Consider the following 25,681-nt stretch of genomic DNA (forward strand, 5'->3'; position numbering starts at 1 on the left):
TTAGATTACTGTATTTGGACTTGAGACTTGATACATAAGCAACCAGTATCAGCACAATATCTCTATCCAACCAACTCAGCTAATTAAAGCACCCCCTATGTTCTCTGAGCCAGAGGAAGCACAGAAGGTTACACAAGGAAAGCTTTCTCAGCTCAACATGAACTTCAGTTCCTGAATCAGACCCTTTATTCAAGTCCACCAACACTGTGATGCAGAATAATGTCACTGTAATCATTTTGTGCGTAAGTTAATCTAAAAGAAAATGTGGCTTTTTATAGCTACTCCCTTTTCCTCGCTTTCAAAAAAACAAGTCCTGGGGAAAAAATAGCCACCCACAAATTTGGAATGAAAACATTTACAGTTACTTGTGGCTTTTGTGTTTCTCTGTTTACAACCAAAATTGCAGGAGGGAAGAAAAAACAAAACAAAACAAAACAAAACCCTACATTTCTATATTTAGTAAATTGTTTTGGTGGACATAGAGTTAATAAAGCTCTCCATACACTTTGGTGTTCAAATAGCCTTCTTGATTGATTATGCAGGGAGTAAACCTGCACTGTGGGCCAGTTCCTGGCAGAGCCCTGCCCACAAGGCACATCACATAGTTTCTTGAGTAGGTGGAGGTACTTTTTGCTCTGAAGTACTCTAACACACTAGTTCTCTCCAGGCACAAGCTGAGGATTTCTCATCATGGAGGTAATGTAGGTGATTTTGTATTAATCTTTGCTTGGATTTTAACTTTCTTTTCATGAGAAGCACTTTTTGATTTCCATATTTCAAGCTGTACCCTCCCAGGTGCTGAGCCACTTAAAAGTAATTTTCTGTATATTAGCTCTCTGAAGCCACTGAAATTTAGTTTGTTTTGTACGTTGGGCTGTACAACTTTTTAAATAGTACACGTCAATTCACCTAAAACAAAACAACACACCTAGAAGTACTCAGACTGCTTGATCCACACCCATTTAATTTAACAAGGTTACTTTTATTAACTGGATGAGACTCCTAGAATATACCTTTGGCTTGCAGTTGCCAGTTAATTTCAAGAGTTTTCTAAGCAACAATGATGATAGTTTACCTGCACAGGGAAGGCTGTTAGCAGCAGCTGGGTAACCTGGCAGGCTGCATTCAGGACCTCTTGTTTTACCGGGGCTATGTCCTACAGAGTCACTATCCCTTAAGAATATTCCAAGAGCAGGAAGAAGGTATTAGAGATGGCTGATATCCACCTGAATGGCCTACCTTCTGGGCAACAGAGGTAGGGTTGCTGCTTTAATTGGGAAACTGAAGCATGCACTTAATCTGTAGCTTGATTGTAGGGGTTACTCAGCTTGAATAGAGGAGGTAAAGTGCCAGCCCCCAAGGGGAAGTTCTCTGCTCCAAAAAAGAGACTGCTTCTGTATTTTATCTACTGACAGTCTACTGAAGATAACTTCTATTATCTACTGAAGATAACATATAAACATTTGCAAACAGGTGCATAGTTGTGCCTCTTTTCTACTGATCCTCTAGTTATAAGTCGTTGAGATGTAAACACGTGGCTGTTAATGCAAAGGCCAAACTCTTCCTTGTCCTGCTTGGCTCCCTGTTGCTCACAGAATATTTCTGGTAGTCATGCTCCTGTGATGGTTTGGTACTGCAATACCTAACCTCTGAATCCCAGAAAGCCTTGAAAAGGAGATGGACAATTATCTAGCCACGTGATCAGATCAGACTACTGGTGATGTTCCTAGTAACTCACATAATGACAATATTTTTTATTTATTTTATTTTATTTTATTTTTTTTGCTGGTAAAGACAGCAAAAAGAAGCCAAAGTTATATTTAGATCTGTATCTACTGAAGAATTCATTGTTATTGAATATGTTCGATTACAACTTCATTTCAGTCATATTAGTGCATTGCTCTTTAACTTCTTAGAAGCAGCTCCAGATTTTAAAAATGGATTACAAATTTTGATAGTTAAATGTCATATTTTTGATGATACTAGGCAAGATTGCAATAAGGAAACTGCCATCTCAACTGAAAACATAAAATAATTTTAATCACCATGTATTTGTAACAAGGCAACACAGAATTCTCTCTCTCTCTCTCTTCATGGAAATAGTGCAAAAATGCAAATTTATATGAATAAAACCAATTGTGTTTTTGAAGAGAAAGCAGAAATTGTCACATAATTTTAGGTTTGAATCAGTATGGAATATATCACTTCTTATGCAATGTTTATTACAATGGTGAAGATTCAGCATCATATACATACTGAAGAAAGTATTACTCATATGAGTAAGTGAACTTTACCACTCTTAAATTTTATGTATTTCTTTTAAGACTCCAAACATAAAATAGAAATAGCGTGTCAAAAATCTACTATAAGGTTCAATTGTATGTAGTATTGAGGGGGTTTTTGTTTGTTTCTTTGTTTGTTTGTTTTTCTTTATGGGGGCAAGTGTTTGCTTACTGTAGTCTTAAGAATTATATTCTGTTTCTTTAACAAAGGATTCATTCCCTATGCATGCCAAAAAAAGTCTCTTGGAATAGCTCTGTAGGGACTCATTTAAAATGACTTTTATCAAGGATTTACTTTTCTAGATGCATGTTATTACTTTTTGCCTGGCCCAATAAATAATTACAATGTGATCTTGTCTTCTATTACTGTTGCTGTTCGGAATAGATGAACTTATGCATGGTTTGGAAAGGTGGAAAGAGCTACAATAGTATATGCGGTATAAAAAACATTGGGCTTCAAGAACGTATGCTGAACACTAATGTGCTAATACAGGTGAAGAATAAGTGGCTAAATAAAGCAGTGTTTCCCCTCATGGTCATTGATACTGAAAATTCTTCCTTTATCTTGAGGTTGAGTCTGTTTTTTTGTTTTGCTTTGTTTTTCTAGATTTTGAAATCCTGGTTGTTGTAAAAAAATCTTCACTGAAGAAATACAATAACCTTTTAATTTTCATTCTACAAAAGGAAAATTCCACAAATCGGATTTTCATTACTGCTTTATTTGCATCACTGGAAGGTTGTTAAGAGGAAGAAATTGTTAGAACAATAAACATCTGCTCCAGAAGTGTAAATAGTGCTTATGCGGTTAAGGTTTTGAATTTTACAGCCAGGAAGTTTAGAATCTCTAACATGGAAATGTAACACCTTTTTCATGCAGATTGCAGCTTTCAAGTCAGATCTGTGACTGCAGCCTCAGCTAAGAGTTCTGTTGTTGGGCATATTGAGCGAGCATTAAGAAAACACTAAGATACTTTGGTCTACGAACTTTTTAAAGATGAGTAAAGGTGATTTACTTTATTTTTTTTTCCTAGTACTGATATGTGTGAATGGATAATCTTCTCCTGCACCATTCATACACAGGGACTAATCATAATATTTTATTCCTTTGAAAAGGTACATTTAAAATGTATGCCGTATAGCATAATGCTATCCCTGGACAACTTAAAATCAGTTACTTATTATATGATAACGACCTGTATTTTACAATCAACATCTAATAAATTTTTTTTTTCACAAGCCTCAGAAATAAAATTATATTCCCAGTTGAAGTTCATTTAAATAAATAGTGACATGGCTTACAAAGGATATAATTTTTAAAATAAATCATAGTCATATGATTTTTACCTGTGATATAAAACAATTATAGTCATAAGCACTTTACTTTCTAATAAACATTTGCTATCCATCCTTAGATTTGTTCAGAAAATAAAAATAATTAGATAAAGTGTAATTTTTATTCCAAGTTAGACAGACTTCCATGGACCAAAAGCCATGTGTCCTTATAAGCATTAGTAATCACGGTTGGTAAATATTGGAATTAGAGTTACAGGAAAGCCTCGGTAGAGTTAGGGTCAGATTGAGCTGGGTGCTCTGTAAACAATTGAACATACAGAGGGCTTGCAGTCTGACAGAGGTAAATAAATGAAAGGTCATTATGTTCCTGTATAAAGTCTTTTTTTTTTTTTAATCAAAGGGCTGAAGTGGGAAGGAACCCATTTAACCTTTAAGACTTCTATCACCCTCTGTTTTTGTTGTTGTTGTTTGTTTGTTTGTTTGTTTTGTTTTTCTAAATGTGTCTGCCTCTTCATCTCATATTGACTTAAGTTCTCTAGCTAGCATCTATCTGGAAGAAAAGAAAATGAGGAAAAGTCCCTCCACAGGCTAAAGAGAATCTTTGCAGTTTATGAACTGTGGTTCTCCATAGTTCCAGTAAGATGGCACATAAAGAAATCTAAATTGTTTTAAGAGGTTTTTAATGCAGGTGCTCTCAGCCCTATGACAAAGAGAGTTCCCCTTTTTGGGGGGCAGAGGCAATGTACAGTCTTATAGTCATGATAGTACATGGCCAGTGTATTGATACATACTGGCAAAAGAACTTTTGGTACCATGAAAAAATGCAAAAGATTTAAGTGTGCTTAGTGCTTTTGGGGATGTACAATGTCCTGAAATCTTAATTTCCTTAAGATTAAGGAAAGATAAGGGTTAATTTCCTCTCTCCTCTCCCCCTCCCAAAGTATGTACAGAAATATTTACTAAAACTGTCTCGATAAGACATATAATGTAACCAGGATATATGGATGACACCAAAACAGCATTAAGAATTTTCTGTGTTGGTGCTTAGTATGTGGACTTGACTTATCAGAAGCAATGACCTCAGCCTCATTCCTCAGCACTTCCCTTCTTTAAAGTCCAAGCCATTGAGTCAAAATTGCCAGGAGTTAAATGCCAAAGTAATCTAATTTAGTAGTTTTAGCAATAGCTGGAGTCGTGCTCTGAATGTTCTGTCTTGCTTCATTTAATTAAACAAAACAACACAAGGCAAAAATAATAAAAAAGTGAGGCTGTCAGACCTCTGTAGTGTGCTTGTTATCCAAGTGAAATTTGTTTACCAACTTTATTTACATAGAGTACAGTTAAGCCTTTCTTCCCAACTTGTTTGTAATACCATCACCTCACCCACGCTAAAGGCTATGAACTTTGCCTTTCTTTCAGCCAAAAGAGCAAATGTTAATTAACAATATATCACTACTCCCAACACTCAGCTACATTTTCAACCAAATATTTTATTCATTTAAAGTGCTATGGTAATTCTAACATAGCATGTCAGTACAAAACCTAGGTATTTGTATATGCATTTTCATAGAAAAATGAACAAAAAACAGCAAGACAAAAACATGGGTGAGTAGGTGAGTAGTCTAGCAGTTTATTTTTTGGACTTTATTCTCCTTTGAGTATTGAGCAGATAAGAATTCTAGTAGAAATTAATTTGAAACTCCCTAGCTAAGTGTGATTCTCATCCACTTAGGTCTCATTTTTTTTTTTTTTTTTTCAAATCCCTTATTGCACAGGTTAGTAAACCACCAATACCTGGTAGAGGGTAAGGAGGCATTTCCTATTGTATGTTTGTAATTTCTTGTATGATTGTGTACCAGATTATCTACAGCTTCATACACCTGTTTTTAAATTTCTGCCGTTGTCCACTGTCACACAATGGATATTGATCTAAACCAGCATGTGTCCCCATATAAAGAACACATGACCATAAGGAAGAAACCAAATGAAGTTTAACAAGAGCAAGTGTAGAGTCCTGCACCTGGGAAGGAACAACCACATGTATCAGTACAGGCTGGGGGATGACCTGCTGGAGAGAAGTTCTGCGGAGAAGGACATGGGGGTCCTGGTGGACAACAGGTTGGCCATGAGCCAGCAGTGTGCCCTGGTGGCCAAGAAGGCCAATGGGATCCTGGCATGCATTAAAAGAAGTGTGGCCAGCAGGTCAAGGGAGGTGATCCTCCCCCTCTACTCTGCCCTGGTCAGGCCTCACCTGGAGTACTGTGTCCAGTTCTGGGCTCCCTGGAACAAAAAAAGACAGGGATCTCCTGGAAAGAGTCCAGCAGAGGGCCACAAAGATGATAGGGGGCCTGGAGCATCTTCCGTATGAGGAAAGGCTGATAGACCTGGGTCTGTTCAGCCTGGAGAAAAGAAGACTGAGGGGGGGATCTTATCAATGTTTATACATACATGAAGTGTGGGAGACAAAGGGTTATGGCCAACCTCTTTCAGTGGTTTGTGGGGACAGGACAAGGGGCAATGGCCACAAAATGGATCACGGGAAGTTCTGCACCAACATGTGAAAAAACTTCACGGTGAGGGTGACGGGGCACTGCAATAGGCTGCCCAGGGAGGTTGTGGAGTCTCCTTCTCAAGATATTCAAGACCTGTCTGGACGCCTACCTGGGCAACCTGCTCTAGGGAACCTGCTTTGGCAGGGGGGGTGGACCTGATGATCTCTTGAGGTCCCTTCCAACACCTACAATTCTGTGATTCTGTGATAAAAACGATGAGGTGGACCACACTATCTCATGAATGCATCCACATTATCTGTATTCTCTAAATGTTTAGACTTAGGTTTTCTATGACTACTTTGTGTGACATTGCAAAAGAAGAATTTGAGATATCTTTAATTTCTTATTTCCAATCTCATCACATTATTTTAACTCACTGTGAACATTTGTGTGAACCAGAACCCTAACCACCCTGAGTATTTGTAATTGACCAATTTAAGATATTTCTTTATCACAGAAGTTGAATGTGACAAAACAGCTAAAGCACACTGGTGTTTGGATCTTGGTGAGCTTCCCTCTTCTTGCTATTTTCTGCATAAATATTGGGATTCATCTGACCTAACTTTAAATGTCTACAAGGGGCACACTTGTAAGCTAGTGTCAAATCTCCTTTTGTAGTCTGACCAAAAAAAAAAAAAAAAATCTGTGCATCTTCACTTCTTGTATAGAGAATGCCATTACAGCCTGAGAACTGAGTTACACCAGTTGGCAGCGATGGCATCAGCATTTGCCATCTCTGCAGTAGGCTGTGCATGTTTCACTTAGCTGAGCAGACAGAGCTCACTGGCCAAACAGCTGTTCCCCATCTTCTCTGGTGAAAAGACAGAAGGCCAGATATTTTTCTGCACATACTTTGAAGTAGTTTTACCACTACTATTGGTATACATACCATAATTTGATTTAAACTATTTGTTCTTGCAAAGGGAACTGCAGCCAAATTATATGAAGTTGAGGAAAAACAAGACAATATAATTATTTCCCACTTGTTAGAGTGAGAAATGGACCTGGATGCCCTCACACTTCAGCAAAGCAATGATGTGGATCCATTAACAGCTTTGAGACAAACCCAAATTCTGTTACAAGCAATATAACTAACTACATGCCTACAATCTCTCATCTTCAGCAAGAATAGGGATCTGATAATAAATTTTGCATTTTAGTGTCGTCTTTTACTAAAAGGAAGGCCTCAGTTTAGACTCCTTGTGATTGCTGAAGCTCTATTTTCCCTGCAGAAGAGGAAAAGAAAAGGTTCAGTAAAACTCCGGATAGATGGCGTTGTTTAATTTCCACCATCCACAGATACTTCCCAAATTAAATAACAGGTCTGAAATCTATTTTCATCTTTGTACTCTCCTGTCTGGCCCGTGGGTATATTCACTTTAATCCAGTTCCTTAAATCCGTAAAACAGACAAAGATAAAAATATTTTTATATATATATATTAATGTTTAAAGTATTGACTAGGGAAGCCACAAAGTGGAGGCAGGTAAGTTAGAGGGCAGCCAGATGCTAAATGTAAATACATGTGAAATATTAGAAGATGTTACATGAACATGCAAAGGCCTTTTGAATCTCTAGTTTTGGTTCCACTGAGGTTTTGTCTGGACTCCAAATATACATTTATGTACTGTCTCCCAAGCCACAGGTCACAGAAATAATCATTATTGTTGAAGTCTTTTTTGGACTTAAAGCAAATAATATTGTAAAAACTGGAAAAGGGGGTAGAAATAGATATATATTTCTAATAATCCTGATGAAATTGCTGGCCAGAAAAATTGTAATTGAGGAACATTCATTAAAAAAAAAAAAAAAACAAACTTAAAAACACCGGATCTGCATCTGTCTGGCTAATTGTCTCAGTAATGCCTAAACCATAATCCCTGAGGATTTATCTAGGGTCCTAGTGGTCATTCATCCTCAATGACCAAAAATATGGGGGCTGGAAACCATTCTAAAAGCCAAACCAAAAACCAAAGACCATTACCTTTTTTCCACCCGTCTGGCCAAATGTCTTCTCAAAAAGAACCCTGAGCATAAACATCAAAACCAGCTCTTCTGGATGGGCTCATAAACAATTACAGCTCTAAACTATACATTAACCTCACTTTCTGTGCCACTTAACCATTTCAAGTTATTATCAAGCACCAATGTGCTTTCTTTTTACTATTATACTGTTCTGTGATTGCAATGTGCTGATTTTTTTGAGCTATTGTGATTGGAGGATAGAGAAAAAACATTGACTTCTGTGTCAAACAACCCTTCATGAATAATGCTGGTAGGCATTTGAATCCTGCTTTGGTTTCTAAGCCTTATTCTTCTCTTTTATCCTGCCTGTGTTTCCAAAATTGTTGCATGCCATTTATCTAGAGGCAGATAAGAGCCTTTACAAATCCTGCTCAGTATAAAAAATTGTTCCAGTTATTGTCATAAAAACCTTTTGCTGTTGAGATTTCCTGTTCTTGTGATATCTCCCTTAAATGCGAAGTACATTCCAATATTTTAGAAATAAGTCTTGGATTGCCAATAAAGTAAAATCTCAATAAGTCTTAACTATCCCCTAAATATTTGAGGGAAGAGTAATAAATATATAGGAATGTCAGACCCTTGGCAATACAAACTTTGTAATCCAGAATAGTTTTTAAAGAATGCAAACACTGAAAAAGTTAGCCTCTCTTGTTATCCAACTGTCATGAACCTATGCTAATATGTTGTCCCCATTTTCAACTTCAAATTCAATTCCCTGCCTATCATACAGTAAATATAAACTAGACTCTTGTATTTCCCTGTAGATATTGTTGAACTCTGCGCACAGCAAAAAAGCACTGTTCTTGTGGCAGATATTGCATTGATATCCTTTAGTTATTAATAAGTACACTAGCCCTAAAGGAAAAGCATAAACAATGTCATCATACCAATTCATCATATAGATTTCCTGGCTGGTCATATTCAGCATTACTTTCTCTTTCTATTCTTAACATGCTTCTCACCTTGAATTCACCCTTAGTCTCTGACCTAGAATTTTCAGACATCATCTGTATTTTGTACCCTAGTACGTGACATTAAAATCTTTAAGAAAAATGTGTAGAACAATTGTGCTTTCAGTGTTAATCTTCTTTTAATGGAGTATTTGCTTTTAGCAGTCTGAAACAATCTCCTCAGCTTGATCTCTTTTTAATCTAATGCATCTGGAGAAATGGTGAAAACTTCATTCATTCATTCTGTGAATGGATAAAACATTCCATGCTCATCTTCTATGTATGCGCATTGGAGTAAAATTTATTCACTTCAATTCAAAGTTTTGGAAATGCCTAAGTTGTAAAATGCATCTAACTGTTTGGATAATACTATTAACTGCCCAGTTTGTAAAGCTCCTTTTCTCACAAGAGTACTGTTTCTGTTCACTTCCACGTAGCAGGTTTCTTCTTGGGCGTTCTCTGAAATGGACCTTGTTTTTAACTGTAGCGCTATGACTCACTTCTATTTGTGGAAGATCTTTTTATCAGTGTTAACCTTTTACTACAATCCATTGAACTGTGTTTTAGTTGCCATTAGCTTTGTGGATCTTACCTGCATTTTTCTTGGCTCAGCTCACCAGCGTGCGATCAACTATCAGAATAGACTATTGTACACATAAACAGTTTTGTTAGAACAGAGTAATTTGTAACCAGCGTAGTTAAGGACTGGCTTCTCCAGCTGTTCTGTATGCTGAAATCCCAAAAACATTCGCAGGAGTTTCTAAATAGCTGAAGAATCTGATGCTAAAATAACATGGGCAAAAATGACTTTTATTTAGCATGCGATTAGATATTTACTGGCTAAATCAAATGCCAAATGACTTCTGAAGATGCATGGCTGGCGACACCCTTGATAATCAGGACTTGCCAATACATGACTAATGATCTAGTACAAACTGTGCTTGTCTAATTTTTCAGCTGTAATAGTGTTTTTCCACATTATTTTTTTTTCTATATTTATTTACTTTTTATTTGAAGTTCTCTGTGCAAACAGCTGTGCATAGCAGGATGCTGACTGCTTGGTTCTGCAGGAGTGATTTATAAAGGTATCATAAAAAGGCATGTATCTCAGGACCCCTATTTAATTTTTACACAACTTTTTCTCAGACAGATTCTTATTACAGTTGTTGCATACCTTTAAAATATTTGACTGAAAGCATATCCGAGCATTTTATGTTATTTCTTCATACAAAGTATATCCTTAGTAACACCAGAAGTATTAAAATACTTATGAATAAATAAAAATATTTGCTATTTTATCTCACTGACTCCACTATATTTGTGCTTTAAGCAAAGTATTTCAATGGACATCTCTTTACTTAAGTTAGTTGTGTGTTTAAATATCTTCCTGGTATATATTTTCCTTGTTACATGTATTGAGAAGTTCATTTGATTTTAAATTCATAATAATCATTTTACTTTGATTGCTAATATATATGTTGGAGATAAATAAGTAATTATCATTTCTCTTCTCCATAATCAAAATCAGTGTCATCACTTTGGAATCATTTTCAAAGCCATTTTGCATTGAACTTGGATGCTCAACTATCAGTACAGTGACAGTTACAAGTGTTGTCATAGTTTTGAGAGTTGTGGTTTCACACAGCTAAAAAAGATTTACTATAAAAGATGTTTTAAAAATGACAAGATCGAGACACAAACCAGAAAAAAAAAATAGAAAAAGAATGGGCCATAAAACTAACACTTATAAATACAATTCTTCTTTTAACTGTTTCTGTGTGGAATGTTGTATCATCTACATTTTTTCTGTTCAATACCCAGACTCCGATAAAACAAAGAGGTAAGCTGGATTCTTCTAATTGGATTCTCTTAAGATGAAAGGTCTTATAATAAGATAGGTATTGGCTCATATTTCTATATTTTATGTCTAAATTAAGGTGCTGTATAGATGTTCCCCCTTGAGCTTGAAAACATGTTAGATGTCCTGATATCATGTCCCAATGTGTTCTCTACATCTAGATGCAGGTTAGAGTCTATGAAACCAGACCAAATGCTTCTTCTCAAGGGACCCCCAGGACTAGAAGAGGGCAGATTTCCTCGTTATTTCTCACCGTTCTACTGCCTGATTCACTGTATATTGCAGACTCCATTTTCAGTCTGCTTTGACTGAGTAAAACATGGAAGCCAACTTGCGAACTCTATTTCGAGGAAAATACCTACATTTAGGCACTGTTGCAGTCATGAATACAGAAAATATATCTATATATATCTCTGTGTAGATAGATATTTGTTTGTTTGTTTGTTTGTTTGTTTTGCTGTGGGCCAGAGCTTTACCTTAGTTTTAAATGAGATTTAATTTGTTTCCTGATATATTGTGGGATGGTAAGGCAGCAGTTTGGGTTTAGGTTTTTCCTTTTCTGTTTTTAAATGAAAAAAAAAAGTCTTAAAAAATAACAGGCTACTTCCTTGAATCTGTTTTGTTCAATGGCTTCAAAAATACTAGCATTTATTTTTCAGTGACAGGTAAAAGTATCAAAAATGGGTAAATAAAGGAATAGTCTGTACAAATTTCCCTTATCCTGACAAACAAGGGGTAAAAAAGTACTGCTTTTTTCCATTGTTAAAACCCTCTCTGCATAGATATTGAAAAAATGCAGCTTCTCCAAAATGGTACTTTTATAAAATTGCAGGACTTCATTAAAATTTCTGGCTTGTTCTTGAATTTTTCCAACGTATTCTTGGCTGTAATTTGCATTAGAATCATGTTTAACCATTTGAAACAGTCCTTTTCAAGCTGGCAAAATAATTAATAATAATAATAAAAATATAAGGAGAATTCACTGAAATGAAAGGCACTTTCCATCTTACAAAACCTGTCAACACAGAAGATACTTGCAAAAAATGTGAGACAACAAGCCATACATTTTTCTTTTCATGCATCTGGCAAAACTTTGATTTCTTTTGCCATGTTTCTCCTGTGATGAGAATTTACTTCACAAAACTGATGTTACATATTTCCTTGATTTTTTCCTAGTCCAATTGTCTAAATCTGCTGTTCCACACCAACATTTGTGTGTGTGTGTCCGTGTGTGTGTGTGTGTGTGTCCTGGTGTATTTTCTCTTATACTCAGGTCATCATTAAGTCTTACTGGTCATGGCATTGATAAAATTGCAGGAGAGTCTCTGATCCAGCAGGAAATGTAACTAGATTCAAGGGCTGCAAAAATCAGAAAAACAGTATAATAGCTTAATAAGGTGGTTTATTAGTGATTTGAATACATAGGTATAGATCTTCATCATCTTGAGTATTTTAGGATATCCCACTGAAAGATATTTACTAGTTCAATCAAAAATTATGTGAATCCAAAAAAAAAAATGGCTAAATTCTTCAGTTTATGATGTGAGAGTTTCATCTGGATAATGATAGTGGTCTCTTCTGGTCTTGAAATCTAATAAAACATAATTTCTCCAGCTGAAAAATTGGATCATGCCTTGATCTTCTTTGGCTTGCTTCTTTCTAGTGCCCTTTTACCTTCTGAAATGTAGGAATCACTTTTTGATTTCTATAGTACAGTAGCAACATATTCAGTCCCTCATTTGTTTCCTTTTTCATACATGAAGTATGAAATATCTTAGTTTACCTTTTTCTAAATTCTCAAACTGTTCTTCAACATAGGATTTTTTTCACTATTCTCTATTCCAGCTTTTTCTTATGTTTTTATTTCTTTATTTTACAAAATGCTTTTAAACTTTCTCCCATCTTCCCCTCTATAACATTTTCTTCCATGTTAATAATAATTCCTTTATCATGTATTTCAGTGCTAAATTATGTTCTTTTCTGAGTCACATTTAACACAAAAATCAGCAAAATATTAAAACTGAATAAAATCATTCCCTTATTCTTTAGAAATCAGTTTTCACATGACCAATTAAAGGGTAAAATTTATGTAATTTACATATTTAACTTAATTTTCAGAGTAAATTCCTTGAATAGTAATGTTTCATTTCCAATAGTCTGGATAACATAAAGGGAAGCAGGAATTTCAAGCAAGGAATTTTTTTTTAGTCTTTGTTACCTGAACAGGATTTAAGTAACATCACTGCCTATAAAATGTAAATTATTATCCCTAACTAGCACTTTATCATATATATATATTTTTTTTTTTCAAAATGGCTCTACCCATTTTACCATCTCTAAACCATGAAATCTCCAGATAGTGGAACAAAAAGAAAAGAAAAAAATAATAATAATGAAACAAACTGTCTTTGTTGAGTAAAGTTGCACCACATGTGGAGGCCGAACCTTCTCATGAAGCAACTCCTTTCTTTTTCTAGCTCCTCTGTGTATCATCTACCCATTCAGTCTACATACCAACAGCTCACAGCTCTGGTTTGCAAACTGACTGACTCCCATTTGGTGTAATCCTGAAGACTCAACTCAATAATAATAATAATAATAATAATAATAATAATAATAATAATAATAATTATTATTATTATTATTATTCCTTTTATTTCACAGAATATCAAAAAGCAGAAGCTGGTTCATTGTATTCAGTTTGCAGTTACAATAAACTGGCATAGACTCATTAATTTCAAAGGTGTGTCAGTTAATACCAGAACAAAGTGTGTTTCTTCATCAATAATATATGACATTATAGTCATAAATTCAAGAACATTATTCAGTAAATGTACTAATTTCAAATATAAATCTGATATAGGCAATTTAAATGCATGCCTTCAGAACATTGCACTGGTATATCTCAAACCTATATCACTTGCATCCCAAAGTTTCCTTTTGATATCATAAAGAATTTAAGTAGCTAAAATCTGGGAAAAAAAATGCATTAAATACTTTTGATGTAATATAAATTATCAATACCTGAAGATTAAATTAATGATTGGTATAAATAATCCCACCCTGATGATTCAATCTGAAGTTGACTACTTTTTTCTTACAAAGTCTTAGAATCATAGAACCATAGAATCATAGAACTATAGAATCATAGAACCATAGAATCTTAGAATGGCTTGGGTTGTAACGGACCTTAAAGATCTTCTAATTCCAACCCCCCTGCCATTGGCAGGGAGATATTTCACTAGATCAAATTGCTCAAAACCCCATCCAACCCTAATCTGAAACATTTCCAGTGACTGGGCATCCACAGCTTCTGGGGGCAACATGTTCCAGTGTACTCCTCCTGTTCCTCCTCCACAGGTAGAGCTTATTCAGCCCTAAAACTGAGAAGGAAATAACCTTATCCTTTTTTCCATTATGCACAGAGAGACTGTAGACATCTACTTTAAACTATGTACCTGTTTTGCAGATGGCTACATTTTGATGAGATGAATCCAGAGCTTAGAGCAAAAGAATGACCTCCACAGGATGATCTCATATGCTGATGACAAAGTCATGGGCAAATAAGTCTTCAAAGTTACTTATAAGGAGGGAAATAATTTCAGATAATAGTCTCATTCTTCCAAGCAAATGAAAGCTACTTCTCAGTATTGCAACTAGACCTTTCATGGAACTGTTTTACACATTTTTTTATTATTTTAACTAGAGCAAATACCCATGCAATCAATCAATTCATATTGCAAGAATATCCAGAGACCATAATCAAAACTCGAACCACATACAATCATGTGAAATACAGCAATTATACCAGAATAGAGAATATCCATATGATTTGAAATACAAGTGCAGGTCTATTAGTTTAAGATAATTATGGCTGGCATTAAATATTTTCTGAACTGTATACAGAAATATTGCTTGTTACTTCTCCCCCTTAAATTCAGCAGAAAATAACCTGTACGGTTATAAAGTGAACATCTGAGCCATTTGCTCACATCTGTGCCTCATCCTGCAGAGCATTTTGGTATACACAACTGCCTAGGACTGTTTTGATTATATTTATTTTGGAAAACCTACACTTTGTCACAGCAGTGTTACAGGAGAATCAGAACAATAACTCCACCAAGAAGTCCATGTTGTGAAAACCAGGTGGTTAAAAGCTTTGATAAATTTAAAGTTGCACTGCCATTAGTTCAATCATATCAAACACACACATGTCCTTGTTTTCTTTGCTTTTATCTCAGTAAAAGGTTTGTAAATGGCCTTGGTGAACAGCTTTGTTTTTAACACTAGCCTGTCATGTGGACTCTAGGCATTAAATAACAAAAGGGAGTGGTGCTTCCTGTATCCCAGTGCATCTGGCATTCATGTATTCATAGCACCTTTAAGCATATCGATCTGATTTTTCTGCAGCTTGTAAAGACATTTACAGTTTCAAATTTTTGCAATATTTTCCAAATGGATCATATATACATATTTAGTAATTGATAGGCATGACATTTGGTATCCTTTTCATGGACAGACAAATATGCAGAGATCTTAAAAATAAATTCAGCCCCCAGGAAAGCAGCGTGAACGTGAGGGTACTTGGAAACATCTCTCTAAATGGGACTTAGATATTACATTCCTTAGATGGCATTTTGGAATGTTAGATGGGAAAAGTGGTTTCATCACCCTCCTACAAGGGTGGATACTGGCAATTGTAGGCTATTAATATTAAACAGAGTTATTTTTTGAGAAGTGGAGGTCTGGTCTCTTGGAGTACTCCCTAGTTTGCTTTGCTGACTGAGAGAAACACAACAAAAGGCAAATTTCACACCTTGGTCCTACACAAAAAAAAAATGAGCTACGTCTCTTGGAGTACTCCCTAGTTTGCTTTGCTGACTGAGAGAAACACAACAAAAGGCAAATTTCACACCTTGGTCCTACACAAAAAAAAAATGAGCTACATGGTAAGTGTGAACAAAAGATATGAAGGAAGTGGGCTGATTTCTTTCTTTTCTTTCAAGAAATTCGAAGCATCTTTGAGAAGAGAAAGACAGAGTTAGTAGCTTTACATGAAAAGCTGGAGAGGTTTTAGAATAAATTGTTTTGCAATTCCAGACAAAAGTTATAGTTTTCATTTTAGCAGGTCTTGATCTATTTTAATCAGACTTGAATTCTGGGAGTATGCTTACCAGTATTTAAAATATGTTTTATCACTATTTTAACTTTTAACACTAACTGACTCAATAATTGGCTCCATTTGATAACTGTGACCTGTGACAGACAAATACAACACACACATGGATATTCTTTGAACTGTAAACTATAGAACAACAAATGAATTTTTCTCACCAATGTCATAAATAAAGAAGAAAAAATTGCTGTTGTTCAGAAAAGTTGATTGTTGTCATAAAAAGTGTAGTTAATTTTATAGTCAAGAAATGATATAATTGGGGATTGCTTTAGGGTCAGTTTTATTTTTTCGATTGTATCAGGCTAAAAATGGATGTTCATATGATGTCGTTCATGAAATAATGTATAATTGTTTCCTTATAAATTCATATTCTCAGTTTGTTTGTTTATTTTTGAAAATTGGATTTTTGTCCATGTGTTCAGCACTTTCAATACTTTTACTAAACTAACACAGGAGAAGCCAGATTTGCAATTGCAAATCCAGAGTGCTAAACTCAATGGCAAAAATAAGCTTTTCTAAGGGGCAGAAATTTTCCAGAAATTTCCTCCATTCAAAGTTTGCTTGATTGCAAGTACTAGGTACAAAAATATTTTAAAAGTCATATATCTTAGGAATTTCAGTTTTCTCTGATTAAAAGACATCTTTGTTACAAAAATTTTTGACTTTTTTTTTTTTTTCAAGAAATCTAATTTACTTTAATCTAACTGGTTTTCAGTGACTTTCTAGAAGTAATTGGAAAACACATTTTAGACACTGTTTTCTAACATTGTTTCATATTCAATAGAAACATCTGGGCTTAGCTCTTAGTTCTCTAGCTATAAATACTTATTGAAGCTTTCTCTGTTTGAACAAAAAACTTTCCTTTATACCCACTGCTCTGCCCCAGGCTGCCAAGCTCAAGCAGCCAGTGACATAGGACACAATTTTGTTGTACAGCCTGCTTCCAGGAGTGTTTACTTATCTTACATTTAGTAAAAAAATATATATTATTGAATACCCCAGAATTACATGAGTATGTATTACCACTGCTATTCTTCCAATATCAACCAGAAGATCAAAGAAAATCACCAAAACCCAGATTCCCTTCTTATGTGGAAAAAAAGCTTGAGGCCTGTAGTTTTTTGAGACTTCAAAACCCTGGTGAACTAAAGCTCCTCCTTGGCTGATGCCAGTGTGCAAAGAATAAGAGTAATTCAGAGCTATTCTCAGTTTAGTGTTTCATTTCTTTTTTGAAGTGACACACAAGTTCTCAGCACAAAAGGTCTTAGTTATTCATGTTCTTCTTTTGGGCTTCTATCAGGGATCTCTGATTCTCTGGTGCAGAAAAGGGAAAAGAAAAATTCTGCTAAGGAAAGAATATTACTATAAATACTAAAATTGCAGTACTTTGTTTCTGCTGGTGTATTATGTTCTCTTAGGAAAAATAACTGGGTAGAGTGAAGTTCCCAGGGTGGAAAAATTATTCCTTCCTTGGAAATTACTTAGTTCATTTGGGGAAACAAGCTTTCAGAGTGAAAGTTGGTTGGCAGAGCAAAAAATCACAGCTAAATCCTGCACTATTGAGTAGGATCACTGGCTGACAGGAGCAGCAGGCAAAGGCAACCAGACATCAGCAAAGAGGAAGGAGATTTCCTCAGGGCCACAAAGATCTATGCCAAAATTGTTGCAACTCAAAGCTACTGAGTTGGCTAGAAACTAAGACCATCCCTGCAGAGAGACAGTAGAGTTGTATGATATCCCCACCCACTTTTTTTTTTTTTTTCCCATTCTTTTTGACCAAGTTAGGGTGAGCAGTATTTATGGAGTTGTCCTAATGTGTATTCTAATTAAATCTGTCTTTCTTCAGGTTAAAAGTCTTTCAGCCTCTGGTGAGTTCACTGCAAAGGAATGGTCTCTGCAGATCTATCTCAAGGCACTAGCCAACTCTGAGTACTGTCAAAATGTTAGAGTCTTATTGTCAGAGCTCTGACTTGGCTTTTCTGCAAGAATAACTGTAGGTTGTATAGACATGTATATATGTTTTTACAATATTTATATCTGTAATATGTGTAGATATAAAAATGTGCAAATTAACACATAAGCCTTAGGTAAACTCCCTTGGTTAAAGATAGCTTGACTGTAAAAGCAGAAAATTCAGTGCAGACCAATTTACTCTGCTTTTTATATGGTAGACCTGGCTTACCTACCTAGCTATGACATGAAAACAACCTTAAACCTTATGCTTTTTTTTTTTTTTCACATACACAAATGCGATGCTTCTATTAGAAACATTGTTTTTCTCCATGCTGTTTTCACCCTAAAGCAATATATAGATAGATATACACACTTTTTTTTTTTTGTATGGCTATGCAAGATTGCACCCTGTGGACCTCTACTCATACTCAGTAACTCTGTGTAGCTGTGCACAGAATTTGCAATACGGTTAAGCTCCATGATCCCAGTTCCATAATAGTGCTCTGTATTCACAATGTCATAGCAGCATGGGGTAGTAGTAGTGGGTGACTGTTACATGAATGATCTATTTATCTGGTTTGAATTTTGTTTTAACTATTTGTTCACAGCAAATCAAGCATTCATAACCAACCTCACTCAACATGCTTGTGCGGAAAGCCAGATTCCACCATGTTTACTGAGTACCACCTGACAGACCGCTTAACACTTTGCAAATGGTAGTACTAGTTGCCTAGAAAGAGACTGCCCAGAGAGGTTTTAAGGTTTGTAGACTTTAACCCTCTAACGATACTAAGCAGAAACTAAGAATAGGTTTCTAAGCATCTAAAATAATATGATTTCTCATCTAATTACCTAATTTCCACTTATACCAACAAAAGAAAGTTGGCATATCCAAACATCGATGCAACAGGTGTCTGAAAGAGCTTTCTTTGTCATTGAAGAAAGGTAAATAGCTGAGACTTAAATATCAAACCTCAAATAGCTAAAATTTGAAGAGGTAAAACCAAGATACATGTCCATGGGACTGATGCATTCACTAAAGAGCTGCAAGTTGGTGGCACGAAGAGGGCAATAACAGCTATAAGAGGACTCCGTATATGTTGTATGTATAAGGTCAATATATCTTCCCTGTTCAGTACTGTTGCTTTTGGTCCATGAGTGCATGTAACATATCAAAATGCTGTACAGATAAAATGATTCAAACTTTCTGAGGGAATATGACTGCGATCACTTCTGTGCCCCTTTCTTTAAATCAGCATCTGTGACCCAGTTGCATAAGTAGTTTTTCTGGCCAGGATTGAAGACTCCTTCCTACTACCCCATTGTCATTTTTTTATGGAGCAGAGCCATTTAAGATGTGCTGTGTTTCTTTTTTCAAGAGTTAGGCCCAAAGCCTTTGACAAGTTTTGCATTTGCAATTGATTTGCTCCCTCCTGGGCTTGAGAATAACAAGCAATGGATAATATCGCAGGATCAGACATTTCATGATGAAATAATAAGGGTTGGATGAACTGACAGCTTTTCTCAATGTTCTAAAATGCTCATTAAGTTAGACATTGTTTTGATTTTTGAGTGAAAAACTCATTTGCAAGCACTATAGTCAGAAGAAAAAAGAATTGTGTGAGAGGGATAAGTATAGTCAGACTGTAGCATTATTATCCTGGAGCAGACGAAGGAACCTACCATCTCTCCCAGACAATACACAAAAGTGTTTTTTTTTTTTAATGATAAAAGAAGCTCTTTTCTCTTAGACTCCAGCTGTTTTGTTGGACTCATGCTCTAGCAAATATCAGTTAAACTTTGTTCTCTCTTTCTGAAACAAAACTAAAGTTATTTTCAGTCTCAGTATTTCATAGTCTTTTGCAATGAAACAAACAAAAAACTGTAATGTCCCATGCATCAGTTGTGAAATGAAGACCCCATGGCACTTTTAGGAAGAATAGGTGAGTTAGTTCCAGTGCGGTTTTAACAATTATGTACTCTCTGGTTTGAACTGTCTTAACATTCATCTATAAAAATACTTTTCTTCACTGTCTTTAAAGTGCTGTGCTATGCTTCTGCTTGCTATTGAACTACTGCTGCCAATGCCAGACCAGCAGGAAATAAATGAGCAAAACTTTCTGAACAGAGCAGGCTGCTCAAAATAAATAAATAAATAAATAAATAAATAAATAAATAAAATAAAATAAATCAGAACTTTTCAATTCTTTTTAGTTTATTCCCAAATTGCTTGTATAATATGTTTATAATGAAAGTATAAGGACTTTATTATGAAGATCATCTGCTAGTTATGCATTAGAATTATTAACTAACTCTGGTTATGCATTAAAACCTATTTTTTTTTTTAGCATTTTTACCTCATTATCTACATTAGTTCTTTACAAAGGTAGGATTTTTAAGAAATGACAGATCAGAACTGTTTCTGTAGTTCAGAAGTCTGTTCTCTCTTTTGGAGGGAAAAAAATCAGTCTGTTTCTAACAAAAGCCAAATTGAATATCTCTTATCTTAATCTAAATTAATTAGGTATCAGATACAGGTCAAAGTTCTGGGAGATGTACTCCAGCCTTCTGGTAGTGCCATTGTAATAGATCTATGGATCAGAACTATGAATAGGAATGGAGTCATTTGGAAATAATAACAATAATAATAATAATAGTAATAATAGTAATAATAATAATAATAAAGTTATTCCTTGCCAAAAGAGAAAAACAAGCAGAAATTAGATTGTTGTTTAATTGAAAGTACAGAGGTATAACTCAAGGTAAACCCAGGATATTTCATTCAGTACTATATAGAATGCTTAATTTTCCTCGTTAAATTGATTTTAAAACATAACGAAATTAAGTTTATTTTTCATTGTGTATCTCTCAGTTTCCTTGGATCAATAGCAAAAATGTATTATATAAATAATAAATGCATGATAGGTTAATCTGGTTACAAAGTAAACTGAGTGGAAGGAGTAGCTGGGTTAAACCCTTTCAGGAAATAATGTGGCCTGCATCATAGATGAAGTGGTAAACTCTACTGGAAGACACACACTGCAAATGTCCTTCTGCATTCCTTTTAAGGACACAGACTCCAGAGAATTTGTTATTACATCATTACAAGTCATATTTTATGTTTTAAATATTTATAATATTATTTTATTGAAGCTTAATCTTCAGTTAGGACACAATGACTTTTTTATATGCATCCATTTTCACAGCATTGCGTACACAGACTAGGCCTTCAGGGCAAGTTTTATTGTGCCAATGTAACATATGTTCCCAATAGGTAAGTGACACATGAAAGAAAATAACGTGATTTAATGTTTCAATTTTATTGCTTGCAATTTAACATATGGCAGTGAAGAAGATACAATCAATAAAGCTACATGAATGTGAAAGCATACAATAAAAGATACCTCAGAAGGAAGGTCTGATTTAAAGATTTATTGAATCTAACTAGTCAAATAATTCAACATAAAAATTGTATTTATGGTCTTGGTCTCATACTTTATTGGCAAGTTCCTAGTGAATGGTTAATCATTTTGTAAACTTCTTCCAAAAATCTTGTGCAAATTTTGCTCTTCACCCGTTTCTTCACCCATTTCCATTGCACTTCTATAAAGAAATCATAACCAAAACATTACTTTTTTTTTTTTTAATCTTCTGTATTTCACACACAGTATCCAGTAATATATCTTAAAACTTGTATCAGTTTTGGTCAAATACTGCCCCAGAAGCTGCAAAGCATGAAAAAAAAAAAAAAAAAAAAAAAAGAGAGATCCAAAAACAGAACTTTAAAAAGTTGGTTTTGGGTTTGTTTTTTTTTTTTTTCAAACTAAGTGAACATTTTCTGAAAGTACTTAATACTTTGGGGAAAGCAAACTTTCATTTGATTTGGCAAAAATGTCCCACTTTACTGAAAAAGTACCATGAAAATCTGGAATTTTCCATTTCATTTGCTAAAAAAAAATAGAATAAGAATAAGAATAAGAATAAGAATAAGAATAAGAATAAGAATAAAAATAAAAATAAAAATAAAAATAAAAATAAAAATAAAAATAAAAATAAAATCCTATTATTTTCCAAAATTAATGCTGTGGAGAGGTATTGCCATTTTAATGAAAAATATATATTTTCTATGAAACGACAGCTGTAAAAGAATTATGATGTCTTTAGTGCAAGGTCCTTAACAATTTACTAAGTAGTTCTGGAGCCAAAAACTTGTTGGGATTTGAAATACAATATTCAGAAACAAAATTTCAATTCCAAGCCGATGAATGTCTTATTTTGTAACTACTTACATGCAGTCAGTGTAACGAAGAACTAAAACTGGTGACCCAAAGGATAAAAAAAATGTGAATTCTCAGGAAATTATTCAATCTCTGAAGTTCATGAAGTTTTATTCATTAGGACAAAAGAAAGAGAAATCTTGAATTGGTCTTCTTTAACTTACACAGAGCTTAGCTGTTGACTCTGAAAGGAGTAAGTTCTTTTCAGAAGCAGCTGAATGGCCAGTATTTACTGCATATTAAGAGAAAAAAAAAAAACCACTATTACAGGAGTTGCATCTTCTTTAATATTCTATGTGACTAATTTGGTTACAGTGTTTGCTTTTATTGAATATATCCTAGTTGTCACGAGTAATTGTTAGGATAGGACAATTTGTAAGACAACATAAAACTTCACGGCAATTTGTTTTCACTTTTGTAATCAGCTTTTACTTCAGGGAAGGAGACAGATTTTCAGATCCATTTTCTCTTTTATTTGTGTTATTAATTTTATTTTAGAATGTTTATATGAATGTTTGGTACCTACAGTGACCTTCATAGTCATGGAGGACACACCCACGTAGTTCAATAAGCATAAGTTCAATAGAGATCCCTGAAGAAGCAGAGTTATACAAGAGAGTAGCGTTGTGCCAGTCACATTTACCAGGCTGAAGACAGCCTCAGGAATTGCCTCCCTGTCTAATATTGGGTTTTCCTCCATGAATCTTCCTCATTAGCATGTTCCTATCAGCTAGAAACTACCAAATTTCAACCTCACCGTAATGTAGACATTAGGCCAAAGAATACTTAAATCACTGCAGGGTCTTGACATATGTGGAACTTATATATGAAATAAGCGTTGAACAAGCATATATTATTTCAGTTTCTTCATGCATTGTGGAACCTGATTCTCATGAATATACTATTCCAGTTTCCTCATGCACTGTAGTATCTGAATCCATGAACGTATTCCATTATGATCCCTGATTGCCTGTAAATGCCTCTTCAGTGATTATGTTGAACACATGGTACCTATTTGCTTTGTTGTCACATTTTATGGATTGTGAAGCTCCTTAGGATATGGCTTGTAATAAAAGTTCTATTTAAGAGATGATTGTAATTTTATATGCATATATAGAGAGAAAGAGAGAAAAGACACTTGTTAGATGTCATCTACATTCATGTGTGCATTTCCTGTCATTATGACATCAAGGATTATCCAAAACATTTGTAAAACCTGTGGGAGAATGGTAAAACTGTCATGAATTTCCATGAGGTTCCTGTTGCAACATAGCACTTTCTGTCTTCTGGGCTGAGGTGACACGACTGTCAGGTTCATTCATCCTCTTCTGTCTTCTATCCTGCTTCATCTACCTTTGCCTCAGTGGTGGGATACAGAATATGAAATAAGTTTGGCACCAAGAAAGAGGTGTCATATACACCTCCTATAAACTGATGCAGCTGGAGTACTAGACCCATAAAACTGTAGTGTAGGGGTGCCATATGGAAAAAAGATTCCATAATCTGTGAAGCATTTGATCCCCATTTAACTTGTCAATATATATCTTCTAAGCTTACCACTGAAGATGGAAATCCTTTGTAACATAGTACTCATACACTTCAGATGACCACAGAAGACTAGAGCAAAACTAATCAGATAAAAATAATTTATACTTCCCCAAGCAAGTGTCCAGTAGGTTTCTGTATAAATTCTATGTGACTTGTTTTCCATCATGACATACCTACATACATTCTCTAGGTAGCAAAATTCTCCAGCTACTGGCTAAAAATAAGTCCACGGTACCGTGGTAACTGCCTAATATTGCATAGAATGTTGCCTTTTGGAACTTAAAAAGCCACCAGCAAAAACTTCCTTACAGTGGTTCAGCCTTCCTTACAGCCTTCCTTAAAGTGATATAATTAAAGCAAAGACATCTGCTTATTTGTCATCAGAAAAGAACCTTCTCTGTCTCTCTTAGCATAATTAAATTGGAAGTCTTTCAGTACGTTATTGTGCTTACCCCTACGTGTCTTCAAACATTGCTTCCCAAAAAATTATGAGTTTGACTAAAAAACTGACCTGCCTTCACGTGCTAGCAACCTGAAAGACCAAATTTAAAGAATGAGTTATTTCATTACAAACATCTGTACATGACGGGCCTTATAAGTTATATGAAGGAAACGGCTGAAAACTGAAGCCCTCAACAATTAAGTCACCAGCCCCAAAATGCTGACTGCCTGATAGCTGCTGAGAGTGCCCAGGCTGTCCAACCAAAAACCACCTCAGCTATTCACCCCATGTGACCAAAGCCACAACTATGGGAAACAGCTTTACAGAAATTCTTTTCAATACCCTCCCTTTTCCACAGCCCTTGCCAGCCTTCTGCACAGTAGGATCCCTGGAAACGAGCTCCAAACCCTCTCCTTCCTGACACATCCATGATGAACAGCTGCAACTCCTTAGGCACTGAATGCAGCTGCCTTGAGCTGTGCCATTGAAATAATCCAAAAAGACAGCAAAAATGGAAATACATTATTGAGTGTATGGTTAGTGGTCTTCATGCATCAGCTAGATGGGTGGCTTCCAATTCATGTTGCTGAGGCTGCTGGAAATCATGCAAGAAACACAAGTCTGGTTCTTTTTTTCAGTGTTTTAGTTAGTTCTGGAGTTATTTCTGGGTAAGGAGAAAGTGAAGAAGACCAAACACGATTCTAATGTTCCCTTCTCTTCCTTCTTGGCTAAATTCTTAATTTATATTATTACTAAGCTTTTACTGCCTTCAGGGGCACTCAGTCCACATCCAAGAGACCAGTTTTGTGGTCATGAATATAATGGTTCACTGCTGTTTGACGATATCTGAAGAAGTACAGATACAGAGAGTAGAAAAAGCTCATTAGCATGGATTTCTATTCAGGCTAATTAGTAGGCAGCTGAGAAGCAGGTTGTATTTAGCTGAGAAGACCACTTTATGAACATGATCCTGCACCTGAGGTAGCTTAAAGAGGACACTGCATTGTGTTGTTGATATATCCTAAATCAGGTTATGTTATGATTTGATTTACTGGTTAAGAAATACTTGAATTTAGTTATCATAATTTCCCTGCACTTAGCTAAGTGCTTAACAGCATATCTGGGCAGGCTTAAGCCTGTATGATGTTTTATGAAACTCCAAGTTGGCTGGGTGCTTCCTGTGAGGCCTACAGCAATTCCTACCACCAACATTGCAAGGAAATAAAAGACAACTGTGTGGAAAAAAAAAAAAAAAAAAAAAAAAGATAAAAGTTATTTGTAAAAAACAGTGCCCCACAGTGTTCTATTCATGGCACAAAATGATCC

At 35.2% G+C, this 25,681-nt stretch overlaps 1 protein-coding gene across 4 annotated transcripts in view; it reads left to right on the top strand.

The window, feature by feature from the left end:
- The window catches only part of LOC308176312 (uncharacterized protein), a 145,801-nt gene that overhangs the window by 43,658 nt on the left and 76,462 nt on the right, over positions 1-25,681 (top strand). The window contains exon 1 of one of the 4 annotated variants that reach the window (XM_080551882.1): positions 423-696. The exons of the other annotated variants lie outside the window; for them this stretch is intronic. Within the exon in view, the coding sequence (XP_080408008.1) occupies positions 691-696 (6 nt within the window). The 5' untranslated portion in view covers positions 423-690. Of the gene's footprint in view, positions 1-422; positions 697-25,681 lie in introns of those variants that run through there. 4 annotated transcript variants of the gene reach the window in all.

Source organism: Anser brachyrhynchus, assembly GCF_964034855.1.
Source record: "Anser brachyrhynchus genome assembly, chromosome: 1".
NCBI classification, from domain to species: domain Eukaryota; kingdom Metazoa; phylum Chordata; class Aves; order Anseriformes; family Anatidae; genus Anser; species Anser brachyrhynchus.